This window comes from Acomys minous (genome assembly GCF_964271855.1).
Source record: "Acomys minous genome assembly, chromosome: 12".
NCBI classification, from domain to species: Eukaryota; Metazoa; Chordata; class Mammalia; order Rodentia; family Muridae; genus Acomys; species Acomys minous.
Genome location: NC_140493.1, coordinates 19,912,288 through 19,938,392, shown reverse-complemented (window position 1 = coordinate 19,938,392; position 26,105 = coordinate 19,912,288). Strand labels below are relative to the sequence as shown.

Genomic DNA, 26,105 nt, shown 5'->3' with positions numbered 1-26,105 from the left:
CTATGCCTGGAGGGACAGCGTCCCCTCAGTGAAGCTCTCCCCTTTGCCTCTGTGTAACAACGAAAGTAAGGATTGAGTCCAAGCGAGAAAGTTCGTCTCTGATTGTTGCTGGAGTCTGGGTTAGTTCGTGCCTCCTCCCTCTCATTTCCTCCTCCTTCCTTCATCACTTCCTGTGACTATTTAGCTCCCCACCCCCTTTATGAGAAAGCATCTCAAAGTAGTCTAGGCTAGAATGCCCATGCTGGCCTTGAACTTGCAACCTTCTTGCTTCATCCCCACGTTGGATACTGAAGGCCACTGTTCTGTGTCAAGAATCTCTCTTCTCACAACATTAAGGTTGCTCCTAGGTTGGGCTGACCAGATAGAGGGGCAGGTCTGTCTGTGGACTGAAGACTTGGGACACAGTTGAGACAAGGATGGGAATTGGACCAGGAGTCTGAGGTGCAGCCACAGAACTTGTTTATTGAACATTCAATCAGCCCAAGCTGAGCAGAAGGTGGAGCTACTGGCCCTGCTAGCGCACGGCTACACAGAGTTGGTAAGGCTTTGGAAAAACTGACAGTGCAAAGATGCCTTGGTCACTGGGCCTGGGCTGTCCATCGGGCACGGAGAAGCTAAAGCGCTGCAGGAGGCAGGTGAAGAAGAGGAAGAGCTCCATGCGGGCCAGGGGCTCCCCCAGGCATATGCGGCGGCCTGAGGGTGGGAGAGAGGCTTTGTCAGTCTGGGTCCTGGTAGGATCTCCACCCTCAGAGGCACCCTGGGAAGACACAGGGAGCCAGGCACCCCGCGGGCACCTGCGGAGAATGGCATGAAGGCCTCAGGCTTCACAAAGTGTCCCTGGGCGTCCAGGAAGTGCTCAGGATGGAATTGGAGGGGTTTCTCCCAGACGGTCTCGTCCTTCAGCACCGAGGACAGGTTCGTGATGAGCATCGTGCCCTGGCGGGAGACACTATGTCAGTATGGACTGGGGTGGGGCCCCTAATTTGCATGCACAACCTCTTCCACCTCCACACACTGAGTCCCTTCGTCAGAGTATCGCAGCTCCTTCATGGGTGATGGGTGACCTTCGAAACTAGTGCTTCATCCACGTCTGCTCCCATTCTCCACCGTGGATCATCTCATTGGACACCCAGTTTCCCCGAGGACTCCCAGGAACGGCTGCAGCATACTCACACCCAGGATGGTTGCAGCACCACATGGAAATCCAGGCTGCATGAGATTTGGCCTTTCCTTCCCTTGTTTGCTAGTGGCCATGCTATCGGTAGGAGGGCCCATGCCTACCTTAGGGATGCAGAAGCCTTGTAATTCAATGTCACGTGACGTCAGGCGTGGCAAATTCAATGGGGTGATGTCGGCAAAGCGCTGCACCTCATGGATGACAGCATTGGTGTAGGGCATGCGGGCCTGGTCAGCCATCTCTGGGCACCGCGTCTGCCCTAGGACTTCATCAATCTCCTGCTGGACACGGCCTGGAAGGACAGCATCCCCTCAGTGATGGAGCCCCAGGGAGATTCCCCTTGTCCCTCTACTTCCTCTCTGCTAAGGGCTGGGTCCATGAGAGAAAGATGGCCATCACCCAGGCCATAGTCTGGGGCAATCCTGGGCCAGGAGCCACAAGTGTCCCAGGGAAGCTTAAGGACACTGCCTCGTCCCTCCTCCTTCTTTCTTCCCAGCCCAGCCAGGCTCACGCTGCACATCCGGGTGCAGGATCATGAGCAGCAGGGCCCAGGACAGCGTGGTTGACGTGGTCACCATCCCAGCACCAAACAGATCAGAGACAACGAGACGTAGATTGGCATCATTGAAGCTGCTCTCAGGGTTCCCCTTGGCCTGGGCCAGAGAGAGACAGTGGACTCAGAGCAAAGAGGGAAAAGGCCCATGATACCCAGCCAGTGTCTGCAGGAGGCCACGTCTGGGGGTCACTGGGTTAGCCATGACATGCTGGACACCACAGCTCACCATCTCTCACCTTCTCCATCTCAGCCAAGAAGGCATCAGTTAGGCTTTGAGGTGGCTTGTCAGCATCCCAGGTCCTCCTGTGCTCAGCTAGCAGCGTATCCACCATACTCATGAATGTCTTTTGTGCAGGGAAGACCTTGTCGGCCAACCCCGGGATGCGCAGGAGAATTGGGAACGTGTTCAGAACCTGCAATACACACAGACAAGGTGCTAGGCGGTCTTGTTGCCTTTTCATTTAATGTGTGAAGTGGATAAGATTTCTAATAATAATAATAATGATAATCATTATTTCAATGTGTGTTTGTATACGCATGATGTGGAGAGTGTTGTTGCCACGACAAGAATGTTGCAATCAGAGGAAAACAAACGGAGTCACTTGTGTCATTACTGGAACTGCACTCAAGTGCCAGGCTTGCTTGGCCAGCTCCCTTACCCACTGTGCATCTCTCTGGCCCCTGGGTTCCTCTGCTCAATGTTGATCTCACTCAGTCTCACTTTCCAGCCTCTCCCACAAGGCCCGGTGTGCTCCTCTCATCTCCTGTCTACTCTTTAGTTCCAGCCTCAGACTCTTGGTTCCCAGGGTGAACAGAAGGAATATTCTACTCTGAACCTTCCCCAGGCTTTTGTAGCTTCCATATAGACAGAGGGCACTGGCTGTCCCTGTTCTAGACACCTGACCTTGGCCCACATTTTCCCTGCGTTTGTTCCAGGTTTGTCAAGCTCTACGCTTTTATTCCTGTGGTAGACATTTCTAGAAGTCTTGCTCTCCAAATCCCCTGCCTAAGGCTCCTCTGGGAGGATGGATGGCACAGAAGTGGTTCCGCAGGCTGCCCCAAGCCCCCTACCTCGGGAAGCAAGCCAGTATTCTCTCCCATGTTTTCTTCCAATGTTGTTAGCATGTTGATGAGGGAAGGGTCTCCATACTCAAAGCGGCGGGCGTAAATGAGGGACGCGATCACATTGCACACGGCTTTGCTGAGGAGCATGTAGGGACTGAGGGGACGCCCTGGGAGCGGAGATGCCAGTTAGTCAGGTTCTCAGTGCGATCTCGCTGTGCCCATGCGCACACCCCACCACTCACCCACCAGCCTGGTTGGCTAAGGCGTCACAGAGGTGGCCAGCCTCCTCTGTCACCCACTGCTCCAGCGATTTCCTGCCCAGGCCGAAGTTGCGCAGGGTGGACACAGAGAACCGCCGCTGCTCTCGCCACTCGGGCCCATAAGGTGCAAGGACCACACCTGTGGACACATCTGTGCGTAAGCAAGGACACCTGGCTGTGCCGGCCACTGCTCCCATATTCCTCGTCTTCTCTGGGATGAGCATCATTTGTATCCTCCCACCTTCCTCCAAAACCCACGTCTACCACCTCCTAGCCCGCTACGTAGGCTCCATGATGGATTTCAGTGGCTGCTAGTTGAGTCGCTAACTGCTTGTCACCTGTATCAGGCCCTGTCCTTCCTCTGCCCAGTACCCACCATGTCTGGCTCTGATGCTATGACTGCCTCCCCTCCCCCACCCAGCAGCCTTTTGCCTTGAGCTTTGTGTCCACGGCCAATGTGTTGAAAGATGGGTATTTCGGGGCGGTCAGCAGTGTCCTCTCCACAGGTCAGCAGAGCTTCCTGCATGGCCTTCAGGCCATTGATGACGACCATAGGCTTCCAGGCCATCTGCAGGCTGAACACGTCACCATAGCGGTTTTGAAGCTGAAGCAGAGGGACAGAGCACTTAGGAAGTGGAGGTCCCTGTGGGGCCTAGAACCAGGCTCCCTGCACTAGCATTGGCATAGTTTGTGTGTGTGTGTGTGTGTGTGTGTGTGTGTGTGTGTGTGTGTGTGTTGCTTGTTATTGAAGTTTGGTCTTCCTGTATTCTGGGAGAATGCTCTTCCTCTTCCTTTCATCCCTAGCTTGAGACTTGGCATCTTAAAACTGTGCCTTCTTTTCTTTTTCTTTCTTTTTCATGATGTTTTTATTTTCGTAAATAAGTACTCTGTCTTCATGCCTACCAGAATAAGGCACCAGATCATATTCCAGATAGTTGTGAGTCACCATTTGGTTATTGGGAATTGAACTCAGGACCTCTGGAGGAGCAGCAAGTGCTCTTAACAGCAGAGTCAACCCACCAGGCCTGGCATCTCATTGTTTAAGTTCAGCAAAGGACTCACAGTAGATGTGATCACCCAGCTGAGACCATCCCAGACCCCAACACTGTCCTAGGCCCCTTAGCATCTCACGACATATGAGGAAACTCAGGTTCCTCTAGATGGGCAGTGAGGCCACAGAGCACACAGCAGCAAGAGTCACCAGCCACAGCCCTCTGTCCACTTGCTGTGCTGACAGACAGGCTGTGCTAGACCTGGGACCTGGCACCATGCTAAGACCTCACCTATGACAGACAGGATCATAGGGACTTGGGACCTCTATGACTGCTGCCCTGTCTAACCAGACCTGAACCTGTTGTCACATCCTGCCTCACCCTCTGGTCATTGTTCCTCAAATTTATGCCTTAGAAAGTCCCAGTGTAGGCCAGCAGGAAACTGGTCCCTCTTGGGGCACAATTCCCTGTGTAACCTGTGGCTCCACTCCCACTACCTGCTGCAATGGACACTGCATCCTCTGTTACCTCCCAGCACTAAGTCACTCACCTTGTACATGCTATACGGCATGTTCTCCAAGTCCAGCTGCAGCAGGTTGCCCAGCACAGGCCACGGTGCAGGGCCTGGTGGGTAGCGGGCAGCCCAGCGCTGGCGCCTGTGCATCAGGTCCACCAGCAATATGAAGATGACTGTGAATATGGCCACGGGCCACAGGCCAGTCCCAGCCAGCAGCTCCATGGCTGCGGGCCACTGCTCCCCAGGCTTCCTAAAGAACAAGTGAGAAGCTCACCACAAACACCTAGGACTACAGGTCTCAGCATTGGATCCCGCTACCTTATAAAGGAGTGCCAGAGCTGCCCTTTGTCCTATGCACCAGCCAAATTTTGTTTGTTCAAGTGTAGGGAGGAGCCAGAGAGATTGAGTCCCTTCCAGGAGCTGACTTAATGGTTCTTCTGGCTGAACATGGAGGGGGTATATCCAGGTGACTCTGCTTTGAGGTGGACAATTATGTTGTGCAGTAAAATTATCTGTTGTGCCACACATGCAGGCTGTGGTGAGTGCGGGGCCATGGGGTAAGGCAGCTGCAGCCTGTGTGTGAGTGAGGGGCAGTGTGGGAAGGCAGCTGCAGCCTGTGGTGAGTGAGGGGCAGTGTGGGAAGGCAGCTGCAGCCTGTGGTGAGTGAGGGGCAGTGGGGGAAGGCAGCTGCAGCCTGTGGTGAGTGAGGGGCAGTGTGGGAAGGCAGCTGCAGCCTGTGGTGAGTGAGGGGCAGTGGGGGAAAGCAGCTGCAGCCTGTGGTGAGTGAGGGGCAGTGGGGGAAGGCAGCTGCAGCCTGTGGTGAGTGAGGGGCAGTGGGGAAGGCAGCTGCAGCCTGTGGTGAGTGAGGGGCAGTGGGGGAAGGCAGCTGCAGCCTGTGGTGAGTGAGGGGCAGTGGGGGAAGGCAGCTGCAGCCTGTGGTGAGTGAGGGGCAGTGGGGGAAGGCAGCTGCAGCCTGTGGTGAGTGAGGGGCAGTGGGGAAGGCAGCTGCAGCCTGTGGTGAGTGAGGGGCAGTGGGTGAAAGCAGCTGGGGCCAATGTAATCCTCAGCTGTAAAGGGTTCCCTAGTATGTCACCTACGCTTGGGAGGTGACCTCGATGCTCTGCTACACAGCTGCCTGCTAGCACTGTCTGTTTCCCTTCACCCCCAGTCCACTTGCCCTCAGCCATGTGACCCACTGTGGTTGGCCAGTGTCATGTGGCCTCTAAGGTACTGGGGTCATGTGACTTCTAGGGGGCTTGGGTTCTGTTCTCATGCCAGCTGCACTGGTGAGCCAGTTCTGCCACAGGAAGCTGGAGCTGAGTCCCTGGCCATCAGGGGTCATTGGTGCTCCCAGATTTGCAGTTCTCTGTACACAGGCAACACATACTTAATCTCTGTCCTCTGTCCTCCAGAGGAACTGGACAAATGGACCCTGGGCAGGTGTCTCCTGGACTCTGTCCTGCGAGCCATTTCCCTGTGCTGGCTTCATTGTGAAGACCAACAGTGAGTCTAAGAGCCCTTCCCAGGTTCTTCTCCTCTTCCTAGGCATGGTGGGAAGTGCTAACCCAGTCAGCCTGGGTACTATGACCTCACTCACTGGGAGGACAGTGACATCTGGGTGCTGCCTTGGGAAGGCTTAGTTTGGGTAATGGAGACTGGAGGTTGCTTAGGGTTGGTGAAGCTTCCCTTCCCAGATGGTTACTGTACCCCTCATGGTGTGAGGCCTCCTCAGAACTATGGGCAATTATGATAGGATGTTACCTATGCAATCCAAAGCCACTGAACTGTTTCTTGAGATGATGCACACTTGGTGTGCAACACAGAATTTGTAATTCTTTTGATTGAAAACTCAAGTAAAAAAATGAGAAAAATATTGAAAAGACAAAAGTGAATGGAAAAGGAAATCAAGGTGCAACAGCAGTGTATCAGTCAGGTCCCAGGCAGAAACTGACTTGGAAGAGACAAGAATCTCTTCTAAGAATTGGGGCGCCTGATCCTAACAATTTTGCATTCGTGATCTGAGCTTTAAAACTCCTCACATTTTACCAAAATTAATGAAAAGAAATGGGGAATGACACCTCACATTCATCAAAGGAGAACTCCTCACCTTATTTGAGGAGACCACCTTGAGACATTGAGCACACTTAGAGCTGGTTCCGTCATGAGAGATCTCCCCAAATAGATGGGCTTTGGTTTTGTGACTTCCTGTGGTGTTGAAGAGGTGCATGCAGGGATGTGAGCCCCACCACACAGGCTGACATGTTGTAGAAGCAGCGAGAACTGCTTCTGCAGAGGCTTCTGTACTACCTGCTGCCCATGTACACAAACCTACACAACAGCACACATGTTGACACATGACACATGTGTACACACCACACACATGTCTACACACCACGCCCTACACACGACACCCTACACACCACCCACATGCCGAAATCCCTCCCACATGCCTACACACCACACACATGCCTACACACCACACACATGCCAACACTCCTTACACATGCCTACACACCACACACATGCCTGTACACCACCCACATGCCTACACACCACCCACATGCCTACACACCACACACATGCCTACACACCACACATATGCCTACACACCAAACACATGCCTACACACCACACACATGCCTACACACCACACACATGCCTACACACCACCCACATGCCTACACACCACACACATGCCTACACACCACACACATGCCTACACACCACACGCATGCCTACACACCACACACATGCCTACATACCACCCACATGCCTACACACCATACACATGCCTACACACCACACGCATGCCTACACACCACACACATGCCAACACACCACACACATGCCTACACCACACACATGCCTACACACCACACCCTACACACCACACACATGTCTACACACCACACACATGCCTATACACCACACACATGCCAAGACTCCTTACACATGCCTACACACCACACACATGCCTACACACCACACACATGCCTAAACACCACACACATGCCTGTACACCACCCACATGCCTACACACCACCCACATGCCTACACACCACCCACATGCCTACACACCACACATATGCCTACACACCAAACACATGCCTACACACCACACACATGCCTACACACCACACACATGCTTACACACCACCCACATTCCTACACACCACACACGCCTACACACCACACACATGCCTACACACCACACGCATGCCGAAATCCCTCCCACATGCCTACACACCACACACATGCCTACACACCACACACATGCCAACACGCCTTACACATGCCTACACACCACACACATGCCTAAACACCACACACATGCCTGTACACCACCCACATGCCTACACACCACCCACATGCCTACACACCACACACATGCCTACACACCACACATATGCCTACACACCAAACACATGCCTACACACCACACACATGCCTACACACCACACACATGACTACACACCACCCACATGCCTACACACCACACACATGCCTACACACCACACACATGCCTACACACCACATGCATGCCTACACACCACACACATGCCTACATACCACCCACATGTCTACACACCATACACATGCCTACACACCACACGCATGCCTACACACCACACACATGCCAACACACCACACACATGCCTACACCACACACATGCCTACACACCACACCCTACACACCACACACATGTCTACACACCACACACATGCCTATACACCACACACATGCCAAGACTCCTTACACATGCCTACACACCACACACATGCCTACACACCACACACATGCCTAAACACCACACACATGCCTGTACACCACCCACATGCCTACACACCACCCACATGCCTACACACCACCCATATGCCTACACACCACACACATGCCTACACACCACACACATGCCTACACACCACACACATGCCTACACACCACACACATGCCTACACACCACACGCATGCCTACACACCAAACACATGCCTACACACCACACACATGCCTACACACCACACACATGCCTACACACCACCCACATGCCTACACACCACACACATGCCTACACACCACACACATGCCTACACACCACATGCATGCCTACACACCACACACATGCCTACATACCACCCACATGCCTACACACCATACACATGCCTACACACCACACGCATGCCTACACACCACACACATGCCAACACACCACACACATGCCTACACCACACACATGCCTACACACCACACCCTACACACCACACACATGTCTACATACCACACACATGCCTATACACCACATACATGCCAAGACTCCTTACACATGCCTACACACCACACACATGCCTACACACCACACACATGCCTAAACACCACACACAGGCCTAAACACCACCCACATGCCTACACACCACCCACATGCCTACACACCACACACATGCCTACACACCACACATATGCCTACACACCAAACACATGCCTACACACCACACACATGCCTACACACCACACACATGCTTACACACCACCCACATGCCTACACACCACACACGCCTACACACCACACACATGCCTACACACCACACGCATGCCTACACACCACACACATGCCTACATACCACCCACATGCCTACACACCATACACATGCCTACACACCACACGCGTGCCTACACACCACACACATGCCAACACACCACACACATGCCTACACCACACACATGCCTACACACCACACCCTACACACCACACACATGTCTACACACCACACACATGCCTACACACCACACACTTGCCTAAACACCACACACATGCCAACACTCCTTACACATGCCTAAGCCTACACTACACACATGTGCCTACATAGAACACAAATCAACATGCACACATACACTCTGGAGTGTGGTACACTGATGTGTGCTGAGTATGCATAAGGCCTTGGGTTCGATTCCAAGCACAACAATAATGGCAAGGTTTGTGGGTATTAGTGATGCCTTAACAAAATAAAGCCGAGATGACATTAATGCCAGGTGTGGTGGTGCATGCCTGTAATCCTAGCCCTTAGGAGGCAGTGGCAGGAACATCACCTTGGGGATGCAGAGCAGAGGGGCCCATGCCTACCTTGGGGATGAGAAAGTCCTGGACTTCAATGTCACGGAATGTGTGGCGGGGAAAAATCAATGGAGCGATGTCCCCAAAGCGCTGCACCTCATGGATGGCAGCATTGGTGTAGGACATGGGGGCCTGGTCTGCCATCTCGGGTCACCCCCCCCTGTCCTTTGACTTCATCAATCTCTCATTGGACTATGCCTGGAGGGACAGCGTCCCCTCAGTGAAGCTCTGCCCTTTGCCTCTGTGTAACAACGAAAGTAAGGATTGAGTCCAAGCGAGAAAGTTCGTCTCTGATTGTTGCTGGAGTCTGGGTTAGTTCGTGCCTCCTCCCTCTCATTTCCTCCTCCTTCCTTCATCACTTCCTGTGACTATTTAGCTCCCCACCCCCTTTATGAGAAAGCATCTCAAAGTAGTCTAGGCTAGAATGCCCATGCTGGCCTTGAACTTGCAACCTTCTTGCTTCATCCGCCCACACTGGATACTGAAGGCCACTGTTCTGTGTCAAGAATCTCTCTTCTCACAACATTAAGGTTGCTCCTAGGTTGGGCTGACCAGATAGAGGGGCAGGTCTGTCTGTGGACTGAAGACTTGGGACACAGTTGAGACAAGGATGGGAATTGGACCAGGAGTCTGAGGTGCAGCCACAGAACTTGTTTATTGAACATTCAATCAGCCCAAGCTGAGCAGAAGGTGGAGCTACTGGCCCTGCTAGCGCACGGCTACACAGAGTTGGTAAGGCTTTGGAGTAACTGGCAGTGCAAAGATGCCTTGGTCGCTGGGCCTGGACTGTCCATCGGGCACGGAGAAGCTAAAGCGCTGCAGGAGGCAGGTGAAGAAGAGGAAGAGCTCCATGCGGGCCAGGGGCTCCCCCAGGCATATGCGGCGGCCTGAGGGTGGGAGAGAGGCTTGGTTAGTCTGGGTCCTGGTAGGATCTCCACCCTCAGAGGCACCCTGGGAAGACACAGGGAGCCAGGCACCCCGCGGGCACCTGCGGAGAATGGCATGAAGGCCTCATGCTTCACAAAGTGTCCCTGGGCGTCCAGGAAGTGCTCAGGATGGAATTGGAGGGGTTTCTCCCAGACGGTCTCGTCCTTCAGCACCGAGGACAGGTTCGTGATGAGCATCGTGCCCTGGTGGGAGACACTATGTCAGTATGGACTGGGGTGGGGCCCCTAATTTGCATGCACAACCTCTTCCACCTCCACACACTGAGTCCCTTCGTCAGAATATCGCAGCTCCTTCATGGGTGATGGGTGACCTTGGAAACTAGTGCTTCATCCACGTCTGCTCCCATTCTCCACCGTGGATCATCTCATTGGACACCCAGTTTCCCCGAGGACTCCCAGGAACGGCTGCAGCATACTCACACCCAGGATGGTTGCAGCACCACATGGAAATCCAGGCTGCATGAGATTTGGCCTTTCCTTCCCTTGTTTGCTAGTGGCCATGCTATCGGTAGGAGGGCCCATGCCTACCTTAGGGATGCAGAAGCCTTGTAATTCAATGTCACGTGACGTCAGGCGTGGCAAATTCAATGGGGTGATGTCGGCAAAGCGCTGCACCTCATGGATGACAGCATTGGTGTAGGGCATGCGGGCCTGGTCAGCCATCTCTGGGCACCGCGTCTGCCCTAGGACTTCATCAATCTCCTGCTGGACACGGCCTGGAAGGACAGCATCCCCTCAGTGATGGAGCCCCAGGGAGATTCCCCTTGTCCCTCTACTTCCTCTCTGCTAAGGGCTGGGTCCATGAGAGAAAGATGGCCATCACCCAGGCCATAGTCTGGGGCAATCCTGGGCCAGGAGCCACAAGTGTCCCAGGGAAGCTTAAGGACACTGCCTCGTCCCTCCTCCTCCTTTCTTCCCAGCCCAGCCAGGCTCACGCTGCACATCCGGGTGCAGGATCATGAGCAGCAGGGCCCAGGACAGCGTGGTTGACGTGGTCACCATCCCAGCACCAAACAGATCAGAGACAACGAGACGTAGATTGGCATCATTGAAGCTGCTCTCAGGGTTCCCCTTGGCCTGGGCCAGAGAGAGACAGTGGACTCAGAGCAAAGAGGGAAAAGGCCCATGATACCCAGCCAGTGTCTGCAGGAGGCCACGTCTGGGGGTCACTGGGTTAGCCATGACATGCTGGACACCACAGCTCACCATCTCTCACCTTCTCCATCTCAGCCAAGAAGGCATCAGTTAGGCTTTGAGGTGGCTTGTCAGCATCCCAGGTCCTCCTGTGCTCAGCTAGCAGCGTATCCACCATACTCATGAATGTCTTTTGTGCAGGGAAGACCTTGTCGGCCAACCCCGGGATGCGCAGGAGAATTGGGAACGTGTTCAGAACCTGCAATACACACAGACAAGGTGCTAGGCGGTCTTGTTGCCTTTTCATTTAATGTGTGAAGTGGATAAGATTTCTAATAATAATAATAATGATAATCATTATTTCAATGTGTGTTTGTATACGCATGATGTGGAGAGTGTTGTTGCCACGACAAGAATGTTGCAATCAGAGGAAAACAAACGGAGTCACTTGTGTCATTACTGGAACTGCACTCAAGTGCCAGGCTTGCTTGGCCAGCTCCCTTACCCACTGTGCATCTCTCTGGCCCCTGGGTTCCTCTGCTCAATGTTGATCTCACTCAGTCTCACTTTCCAGCCTCTCCCACAAGGCCCGGTGTGCTCCTCTCATCTCCTGTCTACTCTTTAGTTCCAGCCTCAGACTCTTGGTTCCCAGGGTGAACAGAAGGAATATTCTACTCTGAACCTTCCCCAGGCTTTTGTAGCTTCCATATAGACAGAGGGCACTGGCTGTCCCTGTTCTAGACACCTGACCTTGGCCCACATTTTCCCTGCGTTTGTTCCAGGTTTGTCAAGCTCTACGCTTTTATTCCTGTGGTAGACATTTCTAGAAGTCTTGCTCTCCAAATCCCCTGCCTAAGGCTCCTCTGGGAGGATGGATGGCACAGAAGTGGTTCCGCAGGCTGCCCCAAGCCCCCTACCTCGGGAAGCAAGCCAGTATTCTCTCCCATGTTTTCTTCCAATGTTGTTAGCATGTTGATGAGGGAAGGGTCTCCATACTCAAAGCGGCGGGCGTAAATGAGGGACGCGATCACATTGCACACGGCTTTGCTGAGGAGCATGTAGGGACTGAGGGGACGCCCTGGGAGCGGAGATGCCAGTTAGTCAGGTTCTCAGTGCGATCTCGCTGTGCCCATGCGCACACCCCACCACTCACCCACCAGCCTGGTTGGCTAAGGCGTCACAGAGGTGGCCAGCCTCCTCTGTCACCCACTGCTCCAGCGATTTCCTGCCCAGGCCGAAGTTGCGCAGGGTGGACACAGAGAACCGCCGCTGCTCTCGCCACTCGGGCCCATAAGGTGCAAGGACCACACCTGTGGACACATCTGTGCGTAAGCAAGGACACCTGGCTGTGCCGGCCACTGCTCCCATATTCCTCGTCTTCTCTGGGATGAGCATCATTTGTATCCTCCCACCTTCCTCCAAAACCCACGTCTACCACCTCCTAGCCCGCTACGTAGGCTCCATGATGGATTTCAGTGGCTGCTAGTTGAGTCGCTAACTGCTTGTCACCTGTATCAGGCCCTGTCCTTCCTCTGCCCAGTACCCACCATGTCTGGCTCTGATGCTATGACTGCCTCCCCTCCCCCACCCAGCAGCCTTTTGCCTTGAGCTTTGTGTCCACGGCCAATGTGTTGAAAGATGGGTATTTCGGGGCGGTCAGCAGTGTCCTCTCCACAGGTCAGCAGAGCTTCCTGCATGGCCTTCAGGCCATTGATGACGACCATAGGCTTCCAGGCCATCTGCAGGCTGAACACGTCACCATAGCGGTTTTGAAGCTGAAGCAGAGGGACAGAGCACTTAGGAAGTGGAGGTCCCTGTGGGGCCTAGAACCAGGCTCCCTGCACTAGCATTGGCATAGTTTGTGTGTGTGTGTGTGTGTGTGTGTGTGTGTGTGTGTGTGTGTGTGTTGCTTGTTATTGAAGTTTGGTCTTCCTGTATTCTGGGAGAATGCTCTTCCTCTTCCTTTCATCCCTAGCTTGAGACTTGGCATCTTAAAACTGTGCCTTCTTTTCTTTTTCTTTCTTTTTCATGATGTTTTTATTTTCGTAAATAAGTACTCTGTCTTCATGCCTACCAGAATAAGGCACCAGATCATATTCCAGATAGTTGTGAGTCACCATTTGGTTATTGGGAATTGAACTCAGGACCTCTGGAGGAGCAGCAAGTGCTCTTAACAGCAGAGTCAACCCACCAGGCCTGGCATCTCATTGTTTAAGTTCAGCAAAGGACTCACAGTAGATGTGATCACCCAGCTGAGACCATCCCAGACCCCAACACTGTCCTAGGCCCCTTAGCATCTCACGACATATGAGGAAACTCAGGTTCCTCTAGATGGGCAGTGAGGCCACAGAGCACACAGCAGCAAGAGTCACCAGCCACAGCCCTCTGTCCACTTGCTGTGCTGACAGACAGGCTGTGCTAGACCTGGGACCTGGCACCATGCTAAGACCTCACCTATGACAGACAGGATCATAGGGACTTGGGACCTCTATGACTGCTGCCCTGTCTAACCAGACCTGAACCTGTTGTCACATCCTGCCTCACCCTCTGGTCATTGTTCCTCAAATTTATGCCTTAGAAAGTCCCAGTGTAGGCCAGCAGGAAACTGGTCCCTCTTGGGGCACAATTCCCTGTGTAACCTGTGGCTCCACTCCCACTACCTGCTGCAATGGACACTGCATCCTCTGTTACCTCCCAGCACTAAGTCACTCACCTTGTACATGCTATACGGCATGTTCTCCAAGTCCAGCTGCAGCAGGTTGCCCAGCACAGGCCACGGTGCAGGGCCTGGTGGGTAGCGGGCAGCCCAGCGCTGGCGCCTGTGCATCAGGTCCACCAGCAATATGAAGATGACTGTGAATATGGCCACGGGCCACAGGCCAGTCCCAGCCAGCAGCTCCATGGCTGCGGGCCACTGCTCCCCAGGCTTCCTAAAGAACAAGTGAGAAGCTCACCACAAACACCTAGGACTACAGGTCTCAGCATTGGATCCCGCTACCTTATAAAGGAGTGCCAGAGCTGCCCTTTGTCCTATGCACCAGCCAAATTTTGTTTGTTCAAGTGTAGGGAGGAGCCAGAGAGATTGAGTCCCTTCCAGGAGCTGACTTAATGGTTCTTCTGGCTGAACATGGAGGGGGTATATCCAGGTGACTCTGCTTTGAGGTGGACAATTATGTTGTGCAGTAAAATTATCTGTTGTGCCACACATGCAGGCTGTGGTGAGTGCGGGGCCATGGGGTAAGGCAGCTGCAGCCTGTGTGTGAGTGAGGGGCAGTGTGGGAAGGCAGCTGCAGCCTGTGGTGAGTGAGGGGCAGTGTGGGAAGGCAGCTGCAGCCTGTGGTGAGTGAGGGGCAGTGGGGGAAGGCAGCTGCAGCCTGTGGTGAGTGAGGGGCAGTGTGGGAAGGCAGCTGCAGCCTGTGGTGAGTGAGGGGCAGTGGGGGAAAGCAGCTGCAGCCTGTGGTGAGTGAGGGGCAGTGGGGGAAGGCAGCTGCAGCCTGTGGTGAGTGAGGGGCAGTGGGGAAGGCAGCTGCAGCCTGTGGTGAGTGAGGGGCAGTGGGGGAAGGCAGCTGCAGCCTGTGGTGAGTGAGGGGCAGTGGGGGAAGGCAGCTGCAGCCTGTGGTGAGTGAGGGGCAGTGGGGGAAGGCAGCTGCAGCCTGTGGTGAGTGAGGGGCAGTGGGGAAGGCAGCTGCAGCCTGTGGTGAGTGAGGGGCAGTGGGTGAAAGCAGCTGGGGCCAATGTAATCCTCAGCTGTAAAGGGTTCCCTAGTATGTCACCTACGCTTGGGAGGTGACCTCGATGCTCTGCTACACAGCTGCCTGCTAGCACTGTCTGTTTCCCTTCACCCCCAGTCCACTTGCCCTCAGCCATGTGACCCACTGTGGTTGGCCAGTGTCATGTGGCCTCTAAGGTACTGGGGTCATGTGACTTCTAGGGGGCTTGGGTTCTGTTCTCATGCCAGCTGCACTGGTGAGCCAGTTCTGCCACAGGAAGCTGGAGCTGAGTCCCTGGCCATCAGGGGTCATTGGTGCTCCCAGATTTGCAGTTCTCTGTACACAGGCAACACATACTTAATCTCTGTCCTCTGTCCTCCAGAGGAACTGGACAAATGGACCCTGGGCAGGTGTCTCCTGGACTCTGTCCTGTGAGCCATTTCCCTGTGCTGGCTTCATTGTGAAGACCAGCAGTGAGTCTAAGAGCCCTTCCCAGGTTCTTCTCCTCTTCCTAGGCATGGTGGGAAGTGCTAACCCAGTCAGCCTGGGTACTATGACCTCACTCACTGGGAGGACAGTGACATCTGGGTGCTGCCTTGGGAAGGCTTAGTTTGGGTAATGGAGACTGGAGGTTGCTTAGGGTTGGTGAAGCTTCCCTTCCCAGATGGTTACTGTACCCCTCATGGTGTGAGGCCTCCTCAGAACTATGGGCAATTATGATAGGATGTTACCTATGCAATCCAAAGCCACTGAACTGTTTCTTGAGATGATGCACACTTGGTGTGCAACACAGAATTTGTAATTCTTTTGATTGAAAACTCAAGTAAAAAAATGAGAAAAATATTGAAAAGACAAAAGTGAATGGAAAAGGAAATCAAGGTGCAACAGCAGTGTATCAGTCAGGTCCCAGGCAGAAACTGACTTGGAAGAGACAAGAATCTCTTCTAAGAATTGGGGCGCCTGATCCTAACAATTTTGCATTCGTGATCTGAGCTTTAAAACTCCTCACATTTTACCAAAATTAATGAAAAGAAATGGGGAATGACACCTCACATTCATCAAAGGAGAACTCCTCACCTTATTTGAGGAGACCACCTTGAGACATTGAGCACACTTAGAGCTGGTTCCGTCATGAGAGATCTCCCCAAATAGATGGGCTTTGGTTTTGTGACTTCCTGTGGTGTTGAAGAGGTGCATGCAGGGATGTGAGCCCCACCACACAGGCTGACATGTTGTAGAAGCAGCGAGAACTGCTTCTGCAGAGGCTTCTGTACTACCTGCTGCCCATGTACACAAACCTACACAACAGCACACATGTTGACACATGACACATGTGTACACACCACACACATGTCTACACACCACGCCCTACACACGACACCCTACACACCACCCACATGCCGAAATCCCTCCCACATGCCTACACACCACACACATGCCTACACACCACACACATGCCAACACTCCTTACACATGCCTACACACCACACACATGCCTGTACACCACCCACATGCCTACACACCACCCACATGCCTACACACCACACACATGCCTACACACCACACATATGCCTACACACCAAACACATGCCTACACACCACACACATGCCTACACACCACACACATGCCTACACACCACCCACATGCCTACACACCACACACATGCCTACACACCACACACATGCCTACACACCACACGCATGCCTACACACCACACACATGCCTACATACCACCCACATGCCTACACACCATACACATGCCTACACACCACACGCATGCCTACACACCACACACATGCCAACACACCACACACATGCCTACACCACACACATGCCTACACACCACACCCTACACACCACACACATGTCTACACACCACACACATGCCTATACACCACACACATGCCAAGACTCCTTACACATGCCTACACACCACACACATGCCTACACACCACACACATGCCTAAACACCACACACATGCCTGTACACCACCCACATGCCTACACACCACCCACATGCCTACACACCACCCACATGCCTACACACCACACATATGCCTACACACCAAACACATGCCTACACACCACACACATGCCTACACACCACACACATGCTTACACACCACCCACATTCCTACACACCACACACGCCTACACACCACACACATGCCTACACACCACACGCATGCCGAAATCCCTCCCACATGCCTACACACCACACACATGCCTACACACCACACACATGCCAACACGCCTTACACATGCCTACACACCACACACATGCCTAAACACCACACACATGCCTGTACACCACCCACATGCCTACACACCACCCACATGCCTACACACCACACACATGCCTACACACCACACATATGCCTACACACCAAACACATGCCTACACACCACACACATGCCTACACACCACACACATGACTACACACCACCCACATGCCTACACACCACACACATGCCTACACACCACACACATGCCTACACACCACATGCATGCCTACACACCACACACATGCCTACATACCACCCACATGTCTACACACCATACACATGCCTACACACCACACGCATGCCTACACACCACACACATGCCAACACACCACACACATGCCTACACCACACACATGCCTACACACCACACCCTACACACCACACACATGTCTACACACCACACACATGCCTATACACCACACACATGCCAAGACTCCTTACACATGCCTACACACCACACACATGCCTACACACCACACACATGCCTAAACACCACACACATGCCTGTACACCACCCACATGCCTACACACCACCCACATGCCTACACACCACCCATATGCCTACACACCACACACATGCCTACACACCACACACATGCCTACACACCACACACATGCCTACACACCACACACATGCCTACACACCACACGCATGCCTACACACCAAACACATGCCTACACACCACACACATGCCTACACACCACACACATGCCTACACACCACCCACATGCCTACACACCACACACATGCCTACACACCACACACATGCCTACACACCACATGCATGCCTACACACCACACACATGCCTACATACCACCCACATGCCTACACACCATACACATGCCTACACACCACACGCATGCCTACACACCACACACATGCCAACACACCACACACATGCCTACACCACACACATGCCTACACACCACACCCTACACACCACACACATGTCTACATACCACACACATGCCTATACACCACATACATGCCAAGACTCCTTACACATGCCTACACACCACACACATGCCTACACACCACACACATGCCTAAACACCACACACAGGCCTAAACACCACCCACATGCCTACACACCACCCACATGCCTACACACCACACACATGCCTACACACCACACATATGCCTACACACCAAACACATGCCTACACACCACACACATGCCTACACACCACACACATGCTTACACACCACCCACATGCCTACACACCACACACGCCTACACACCACACACATGCCTACACACCACACGCATGCCTACACACCACACACATGCCTACATACCACCCACATGCCTACACACCATACACATGCCTACACACCACACGCGTGCCTACACACCACACACATGCCAACACACCACACACATGCCTACACCACACACATGCCTACACACCACACCCTACACACCACACACATGTCTACACACCACACACATGCCTACACACCACACACTTGCCTAAACACCACACACATGCCAACACTCCTTACACATGCCTAAGCCTACACTACACACATGTGCCTACATAGAACACAAATCAACATGCACACATACACTCTGGAGTGTGGTACACTGATGTGTGCTGAGTATGCATAAGGCCTTGGGTTCGATTCCAAGCACAACAATAATGGCAAGGTTTGTGGGTATTAGTGATGCCTTAACAAAATAAAGCCGAGATGACATTAATGCCAGGTGTGGTGGTGCATGCCTGTAATCCTAGCCCTTAGGAGGCAGTGGCAGGAACATCACCTTGGGGATGCAGAGCAGAGGGGCCCATGCCTACCTTGGGGATGAGAAAGTCCTGGACTTCAATGTCACGGAATGTGTGGCGGGGAAAAATCAATGGAGCGATGTCCCCAAAGCGCTGCACCTCATGGATGGCAGCATTGGTGTAGGACATGGGGGCCTGGTCTGCCATCTCGGGTCACCCCCCCCTGTCCTTTGACTTCATCAATCTCTCATTGGACTATGCCTGGAGGGACAGCGTCCCCTCAGTGAAGCTCTGCCCTTTGCCTCTGTGTAACAACGAAAGTAAGGATTGAGTCCAAGCGAGAAAGTTCGTCTCTGATTGTTGCTGGAGTCTGGGTTAGTTCGTGCCTCCTCCCTCTCATTTCCTCCTCCTTCCTTCATCACTTCCTGTGACTATTTAGCTCCCCACCCCCTTTATGAGAAAGCATCTCAAAGTAGTCTAGGCTAGAATGCCCATGCTGGCCTTGAACTTGCAACCTTCTTGCTTCATCCGCCCACACTGGATACTGAAGGCCACTGTTCTGTGTCAAGAATCTCTCTTCTCACAACATTAAGGTTGCTCCTAGGTTGGGCTGACCAGATAGAGGGGCAGGTCTGTCTGTGGACTGAAGACTTGGGACACAGTTGAGACAAGGATGGGAATTGGACCAGGAGTCTGAGGTGCAGCCACAGAACTTGTTTATTGAACATTCAATCAGCCCAAGCTGAGCAGAAGGTGGAGCTACTGGCCCTGCTAGCGCAGGGCTACACAGAGTTGGTAAGGCTTTGGAGTAACTGGCAGTGCAAAGATGCCTTGGTCGCTGGGCCTGGACTGTCCATCGGGCACGGAGAAGCTAAAGCGCTGCAGGAGGCAGGTGAAGAAGAGGAAGAGCTCCATGCGGGCCAGGGGCTCCCCCAGGCATATGCGGCGGCCTGAGGGTGGGAGAGAGGCTTGGTTAGTCTGGGTCCTGGTAGGATCTCCACCCTCAGAGGCACCCTGGGAAGACACAGGGAGCCAGGCACCCCGCGGGCACCTGCGGAGAATGGCATGAAGGCCTCAGGCTTCACAAAGTGTCCCTGGGCATCCAGGAAGTGCTCAGGATGGAATTGGAGGGGTTTCTCCCAGACGGTCTCGTCCTTCAGCACCGAGGACAGGTTCGTGATGAGCATCGTGCCCTGGCGGGAGACACTATGTCAGTATGGACTGGGGTGGGGCCCCTAATTTGCATGCACAACCTCTTCCACCTCCACACACTGAGTCCCTTCGTCAGAGTACCGCAGCTCCTTCATGGGTGATGGGTGACCTTGGAAACTAGTGCTTCATCCACGTCTGCTCCCATTCTCCACCGTGGATCATCTCATTGGACACCCAGTTTCCCCGAGGACTCCCAGGAACGGCTGCAGCATACTCACACCCAGGATGGTTGCAGCACCACATGGAAATCCAGGGCGCATGAGATTTGGCCTTTCCTTCCTTTGTTTGCTAGTGGCCATGCTATTGGTAGGAGGGCCCATGCCTACCTTCGGGATGCGGAAGCCTTGTACTTCAATGTCACGTGACGTCATGTGTGGCAAATTCAATGGGATGATGTCGGCAAAGCGCTGCACCTCATGGATGACAGCATTGGTGTAGGGCATGTGGGCCTGGTCAGCCATCTCTGGGCGCCGCGCCTGCCCTAGGACTTCATCAATCTCCTGCTGGACACGACCTGGAAGGACAGCATCCCCTCAGTGAAGGAGCCCCAGGGAGATTCCCCTTGTCCCTCTACTTCCTCTCTGCTAAGGGCTGGGTCCATGAGAGAAAGATGGCCATCACCCGGGCTGGAGTCTGGGGCAATCCTGGGCCAGGAGTCACAAGTGTCCCAGGGAAGCTTAAGGACACTGCCTCGTCCCTCCTCCTCCTTTCTTCCCAGCCCAGCCAGGCTCACGCTGCACATCCGGGTGCAGGATCATGAGCAGCAGGGCCCAGGACAGCGTGGTTGACGTGGTCACCATCCCAGCACCAAACAGATCAGAGACAACGAGACGTAGATTGGCATCATTGAAGCTGCTCTCAGGGTTCCCCTTGGCCTGGGCCAGAGAGAGACAGTGGACTCAGAGCAAAGAGGGAAAAGGCCCATGATACCCAGCCAGTGTCTGCAGGAGGCCACGCTTGGGGGTCACTGGGTTAGCCACGACATGCTGGACACCACAGCTCACCATCTCTCACCTTCTCCATCTCAGCCAAGAAGGCATCAGTTAGGCTTTGAGGTGGCTTGTCAACATCCCAGGTCCTCCTGTGCTCAGCTAGCAGCGTATCCACCATAGTCATGAATGTCTTTTGTGCAGGGAAGACCTTGTCGGCCAACCCCGGGATGCGCAGGAGAATTGGGATCGTGTTCAGAACCTGTAACACACACAGACAAGGTGCTGGGCGGTATTGTTGCCTTTTAATTTAATGTGTGAAGTAAATAAGATTTCTATTAATGATAATAATGATAATCATTATTATTTCAATGTGTGCTTGTATATGCATGATGTGGAGAGTGTTGTGGCCACGACAAGAATGTTGCGGTCAGAGGAAAACAAACAGAGTCACTTGTGTCCTTACAACTGCACTCAAGTGCCAGGCTTGCTTGGCCAGCTCCCTTACCCACTGTGCATCTCTCTGGCCCCTGGGTTCCTCTGCTCAATGTTGATCTCAAGCAGTCTCACTTTCCAGCCTCTCCCACAAGGCCCGGTGCGCTCCTCTCATCTCCTGTCTCCTCTTTAGTTCCAGCCTCAGACTCTTGGTTCCCAGGGTGAACAGAAGGAATATTCTACTCTGAACCTTCCCCAGGCTTTTGTAGCTTCCATATAGACAGAGGGCGCCGGCTGTCCCTGTTCTGGACACCTGACCTTGGCCCACATTTTCCCTGCGTTTGTCCCAGGTTTGTCAAGCTCTATGCTTTTATTCCTGTGGTAGACATTTCTAGAAGTCTTGCTCTCCAAATCCCCTGCCTAAGGCTCCTCTGGGAGGATGGATGGCACAGAAGTGGTTCCGCAGGCTGCCCCAAGCCCCCTACCTCGGGAAGCAAGCCAATATTCTCTCCCATGTTTTCTTCCAATGTTGTTAGCATGTTGATGAGGGAAGGGTCTCCATACTCAAAGCGGCGGGCGTAAATGAGGGACGCGATCACATTGCACACGGCTTTGCTGAGGAGCATGTAGGGACTGAGGGGACGCCCTGGGAGCGGAGATGCCAGTTAGTCATGTTCTCAGTGCGATCTCGCTGTGCCCATGCGCACACCCCACCAGTCACCCACCAGCCTGGTCGGCTAAGGCGTCACAGAGGTGGCCAGCCTCCTCTGTCACCCACTGCTCCAGCGATTTCCTGCCCAGGCCGAAGTTGCGCAGGGTGGACACAGAGAACCGCCGCTGCTCTCGCCACTCGGGCCCATAAGGTGCAAGGACCACACCTGTGGACACATCTGTGTGTAAGCAAAGACACCTGGCTGTGCCATCAACTGCTCCCACCATTAGTCATCTGCTCTGGGACGAGCATCACTTATATCGTCCTACCTTCCTCCAAAACCCACGTCTACCACCTCCTAGCCCGCTACGTAGGCTCCATGATGGATTTCAGTGGCTGCTAGTTGAGTCGCTAACTGCTTGTCACCTGTATCAGGCCCTGTCCTTCCTCTGCCCAGTACCCACCATGTCTGGCTCTGATGCTATGACTGCCTCCCCTCCCCCACCCAGCAGCCCATTGCCTTGAGCTTTGTGTCCATGGCCAAAGTGTTGAAAGATGGGTATTTTAGGGCGATCAGCAGTGTCCTCTCCACAGGTCAGCAGAGCTTCCTGCACGGCCTTCAGTCCATTGATGACGACCACAGGCTTCCAGGCCATCTGCAGGCTGAACACGTCACCATAGCGGTTTCGAAGCTGAAGCAGAGGGACAGAGCACTTAGGAAGTGTAGGTCCCTGTGGGGCCTAGAACCAGGCTCGCTGCACTAGCATTGGCATAGTTTGTGTGTGTGTGTGTGTGTGTGTGTGTGTTGCTTGTTATTGAAGTTTGGTCTTCATATGTCCTGGGAGAATGCTCTTCCTCTTACTTTCATCCCTAGCTTGAGACTTGGCATCTTAAAACTGTGCCTTCTTTTCTTTTTTCTTTCTTTTTCATGATGTTTTTATTTTCGTAAATAAGTACTCTGTCTTCCTGCCTACCAGCATAAGGCAACAGATCATATTCCAGATAGTTGTGAGTCACCATTTGGTTATTGGGCATTGAACTCAGGACCTCTGGAGGAGCAGCAAGTGCTCTTAACAGCAGAGTCAACCCTCCAGGCCTGGCATCTCATTGTTTAAGTTCAGCAAAGGACTCACAGTAGATGTGATCACCCAGCTGAGACCATCCCAGACCCCAACACTGTCCTGGGCCCCTTAGCATCTCACGACATATGAGGAAACTCAGGTTCCTCTAGATGGGCAGTGAGGCCACAGAGCACACAGCAGCAAGAGTCACCAGCCACAGCCCTCTGTCCATTTGCTGTGCTGACTGACAGGCTGTGCTAGACCTGGGACCTGGCACCATGCTAAGACCTCACCTATGACAGACAGGATCATAGGGACTTGGGACCTCTATGACTGCTGCCCTGTCCAATCACCCTTGAACCTGCTGTCACATCCTGCCTCACCTCCTGGACTTTGTGCCTCAAAACTGTTGCCCAAGAAAGTCCAAGTGCCACCACCAGGAAGGGGTGGTTCTCTCAGGGGCACAATACCCTGTGTAACCTGTGGCTCCACTCCCACTACACTACCTGCTCCAATGGACACTGCATCCTCTGTTACCTCCCAGCACTAAGTCACTCACCTTGTACATGCTATACGGCATGTTCTCCAAGTCCAGCTGCAGCAGGCTGCCCAGCACAGGCCACAGTGCAGGGCCTGGTGGGTAGCGGGCAGCCCAGCGCTGGCGCCTGTGCATCAGGTCCACCAGCAATATGAAGATGACTGTGAATATGGCCACGGGCCACAGGCCAGTCCCAGTCAGCAGCTCCATGGCTGCGCGCCACTGCTCCCCAGGCTTCCTAAAGAACAAGGGACAACGCTCACCACAGACACCTAGGACCAGAAGTCCCAAGGTTGGATACTGCTACCTTATAAAGGAGTGCCAGAGCTGCCCTTTGTCCTCTGCTCCAGCCAAATTTTGTTTGTTCAAGTGTAGGGAGGAGCCAGAGAGAGTGAGTCCCTTCCAGGAGCTGACTTAATGGTTCTTCTGGCTGAACATGGAGGGGGTATATCCAGGTGACTCTGCTTTGAGGTGGACAATTATGTTGTGCAGTAAAATTATCTGTTGTGCCACACATGCAGCCTGTGGTTAGTGAGGGGCAGTGGGGGAAGGCAGCTACAGCCTGTGTGTGAGTGAGGGGCAGTGGGGGAAGGCAGCTGCAGTCTTTGTGTGAGTGAGGGACAGTGGGGGAAGGCAGCTGCAGCCTGTGTGTGAGTGAGGGGCAGTGGGGGAAGACAGCTGCAGCCTGTGTGTGAGTGAGGGGCAGTGGGGGAAGGCAGCTACTGCCAATGTAATCCATTAAGAAAACAGAAAAATGACGCAAAATGCACATGTACTCAGGACAACTGCTGGTCACCCTGCACGTGCCCACTCTCACTCACTGCAGTCAGCCAAGGTTCTGCCCCTGTCCTCTCTGGGGATCCAGACCTCTGAATATCAAGGCTCAGATGTCCCAGTGGAGGCCAGGCTCAGCTCTTGCTCTCTGCTGCCCCCTACAGTGAGGCAGAAGAGAAGAGAGGCAGGAGCAAGGTAGGGGGGAGCACACCATGGAGCCATAGCAAGGTCTGGACACTGGATCTTCCTCTCTCTGCTGCCCATGCCACCCCTTCTCAGCTGACCTCTCTGTCACCAGGCCTGAGGTGACGCGTTTGTTGCTGGCCTGAGGCCCCCAAAGTCTGCTCCCGGTTCCTGTCCCTACTACTGGTCCTTGCCCTACCCAATGACCCTGCCCCACACTGTGACATAGGATGGCAGTCTAGGTTGGGGCAAAGACAAGGGTCTTTCTCTCTAGGCTCAGTATCACCTGAAGGCGGCCTGCAGGGGAGTCAGGACACCTGAGAGGGTCACGGTCAAGAGTGGGAGGAGGGAGACAACCGCGCTCTGCTCACTGACAGGCTCAGGCTGCTGGCTTCCTCCTGCTCTGCTCCAGGACCCTCCTGGGGTAACTTGTGGTGACTGATGGTTAACCCTGGAGTCAGTGCTGGGACAGCACAGTCTGCCTCTCCTCTGATCTCAGCCTGTCTGAGCGCTGTACAATGGTGTTGACTGGGTGCTGGCCCCATTGTGGGATAAGCTGGCCCAGGCCTGATTTTCCCACTTCACCTAAGTGTGCTCCTGTGAGGTAAGTGTGCTGACAGGCGAGTGATGTCACACTGTGTGCTGTAAAGGGTTCCGTGGTCTGTCACCTGCTCTTAGAGGTGACTTGGATGCTCTGCTACACAGCTGCCTGCTAGCACTGTCTGCTTCCCTTCACCCTCAGTTCACGTGCTCTCAGCCATGTGAACCACTGTGGTTGGCCATGGTCATTTGACCTCTAAGGTACTGGGGTCATGTGACTTCTAAGGGACTGGGGTCA

The 26,105-nt window shown here is 53.7% G+C and overlaps 3 protein-coding genes across 3 annotated transcripts; all 3 read right to left on the bottom strand.

Annotated features, from left to right (window-relative positions):
- Window positions 1-437: 437 nt before the first annotated feature.
- Window positions 438-2,985, bottom strand: LOC311579182 (cytochrome P450 2D3-like). Its single transcript, XM_084749501.1, has 6 exons — window positions 2,805-2,985; window positions 1,970-2,146; window positions 1,689-1,830; window positions 1,282-1,469; window positions 795-936; window positions 438-693 (listed from the first exon to the last, which is right to left on the bottom strand). The coding sequence occupies exons 1-6, from the start codon at window positions 2,943-2,945 to the stop codon at window positions 515-517; spliced, it is 969 nt and encodes a 322-aa protein (XP_084605627.1). The 5' UTR covers window positions 2,946-2,985; the 3' UTR covers window positions 438-514.
- Window positions 2,986-10,307: 7,322 nt separating this feature from the next.
- On the bottom strand, window positions 10,308-14,790 carry LOC311579780 (cytochrome P450 2D3-like). The gene is made up of 9 exons (XM_084750623.1): window positions 14,471-14,790; window positions 13,274-13,532; window positions 12,915-13,067; window positions 12,675-12,850; window positions 11,840-12,016; window positions 11,559-11,700; window positions 11,152-11,339; window positions 10,665-10,806; window positions 10,308-10,563 (listed from the first exon to the last, which is right to left on the bottom strand). The coding sequence occupies exons 1-9, from the start codon at window positions 14,657-14,659 to the stop codon at window positions 10,385-10,387; spliced, it is 1,605 nt and encodes a 534-aa protein (XP_084606749.1). The 5' UTR covers window positions 14,660-14,790; the 3' UTR covers window positions 10,308-10,384.
- A 5,003-nt stretch (window positions 14,791-19,793) lies between these two features.
- LOC311578542 (cytochrome P450 2D3-like) lies at window positions 19,794-24,703 on the bottom strand. Its single transcript, XM_084748450.1, has 9 exons — window positions 24,332-24,703; window positions 23,217-23,403; window positions 22,785-22,949; window positions 22,545-22,705; window positions 21,710-21,886; window positions 21,429-21,570; window positions 21,022-21,209; window positions 20,535-20,676; window positions 19,794-20,433 (listed from the first exon to the last, which is right to left on the bottom strand). The coding sequence occupies exons 1-9, from the start codon at window positions 24,518-24,520 to the stop codon at window positions 20,255-20,257; spliced, it is 1,530 nt and encodes a 509-aa protein (XP_084604576.1). The 5' UTR covers window positions 24,521-24,703; the 3' UTR covers window positions 19,794-20,254.
- Between the last annotated feature and the right edge of the window lie 1,402 nt (window positions 24,704-26,105).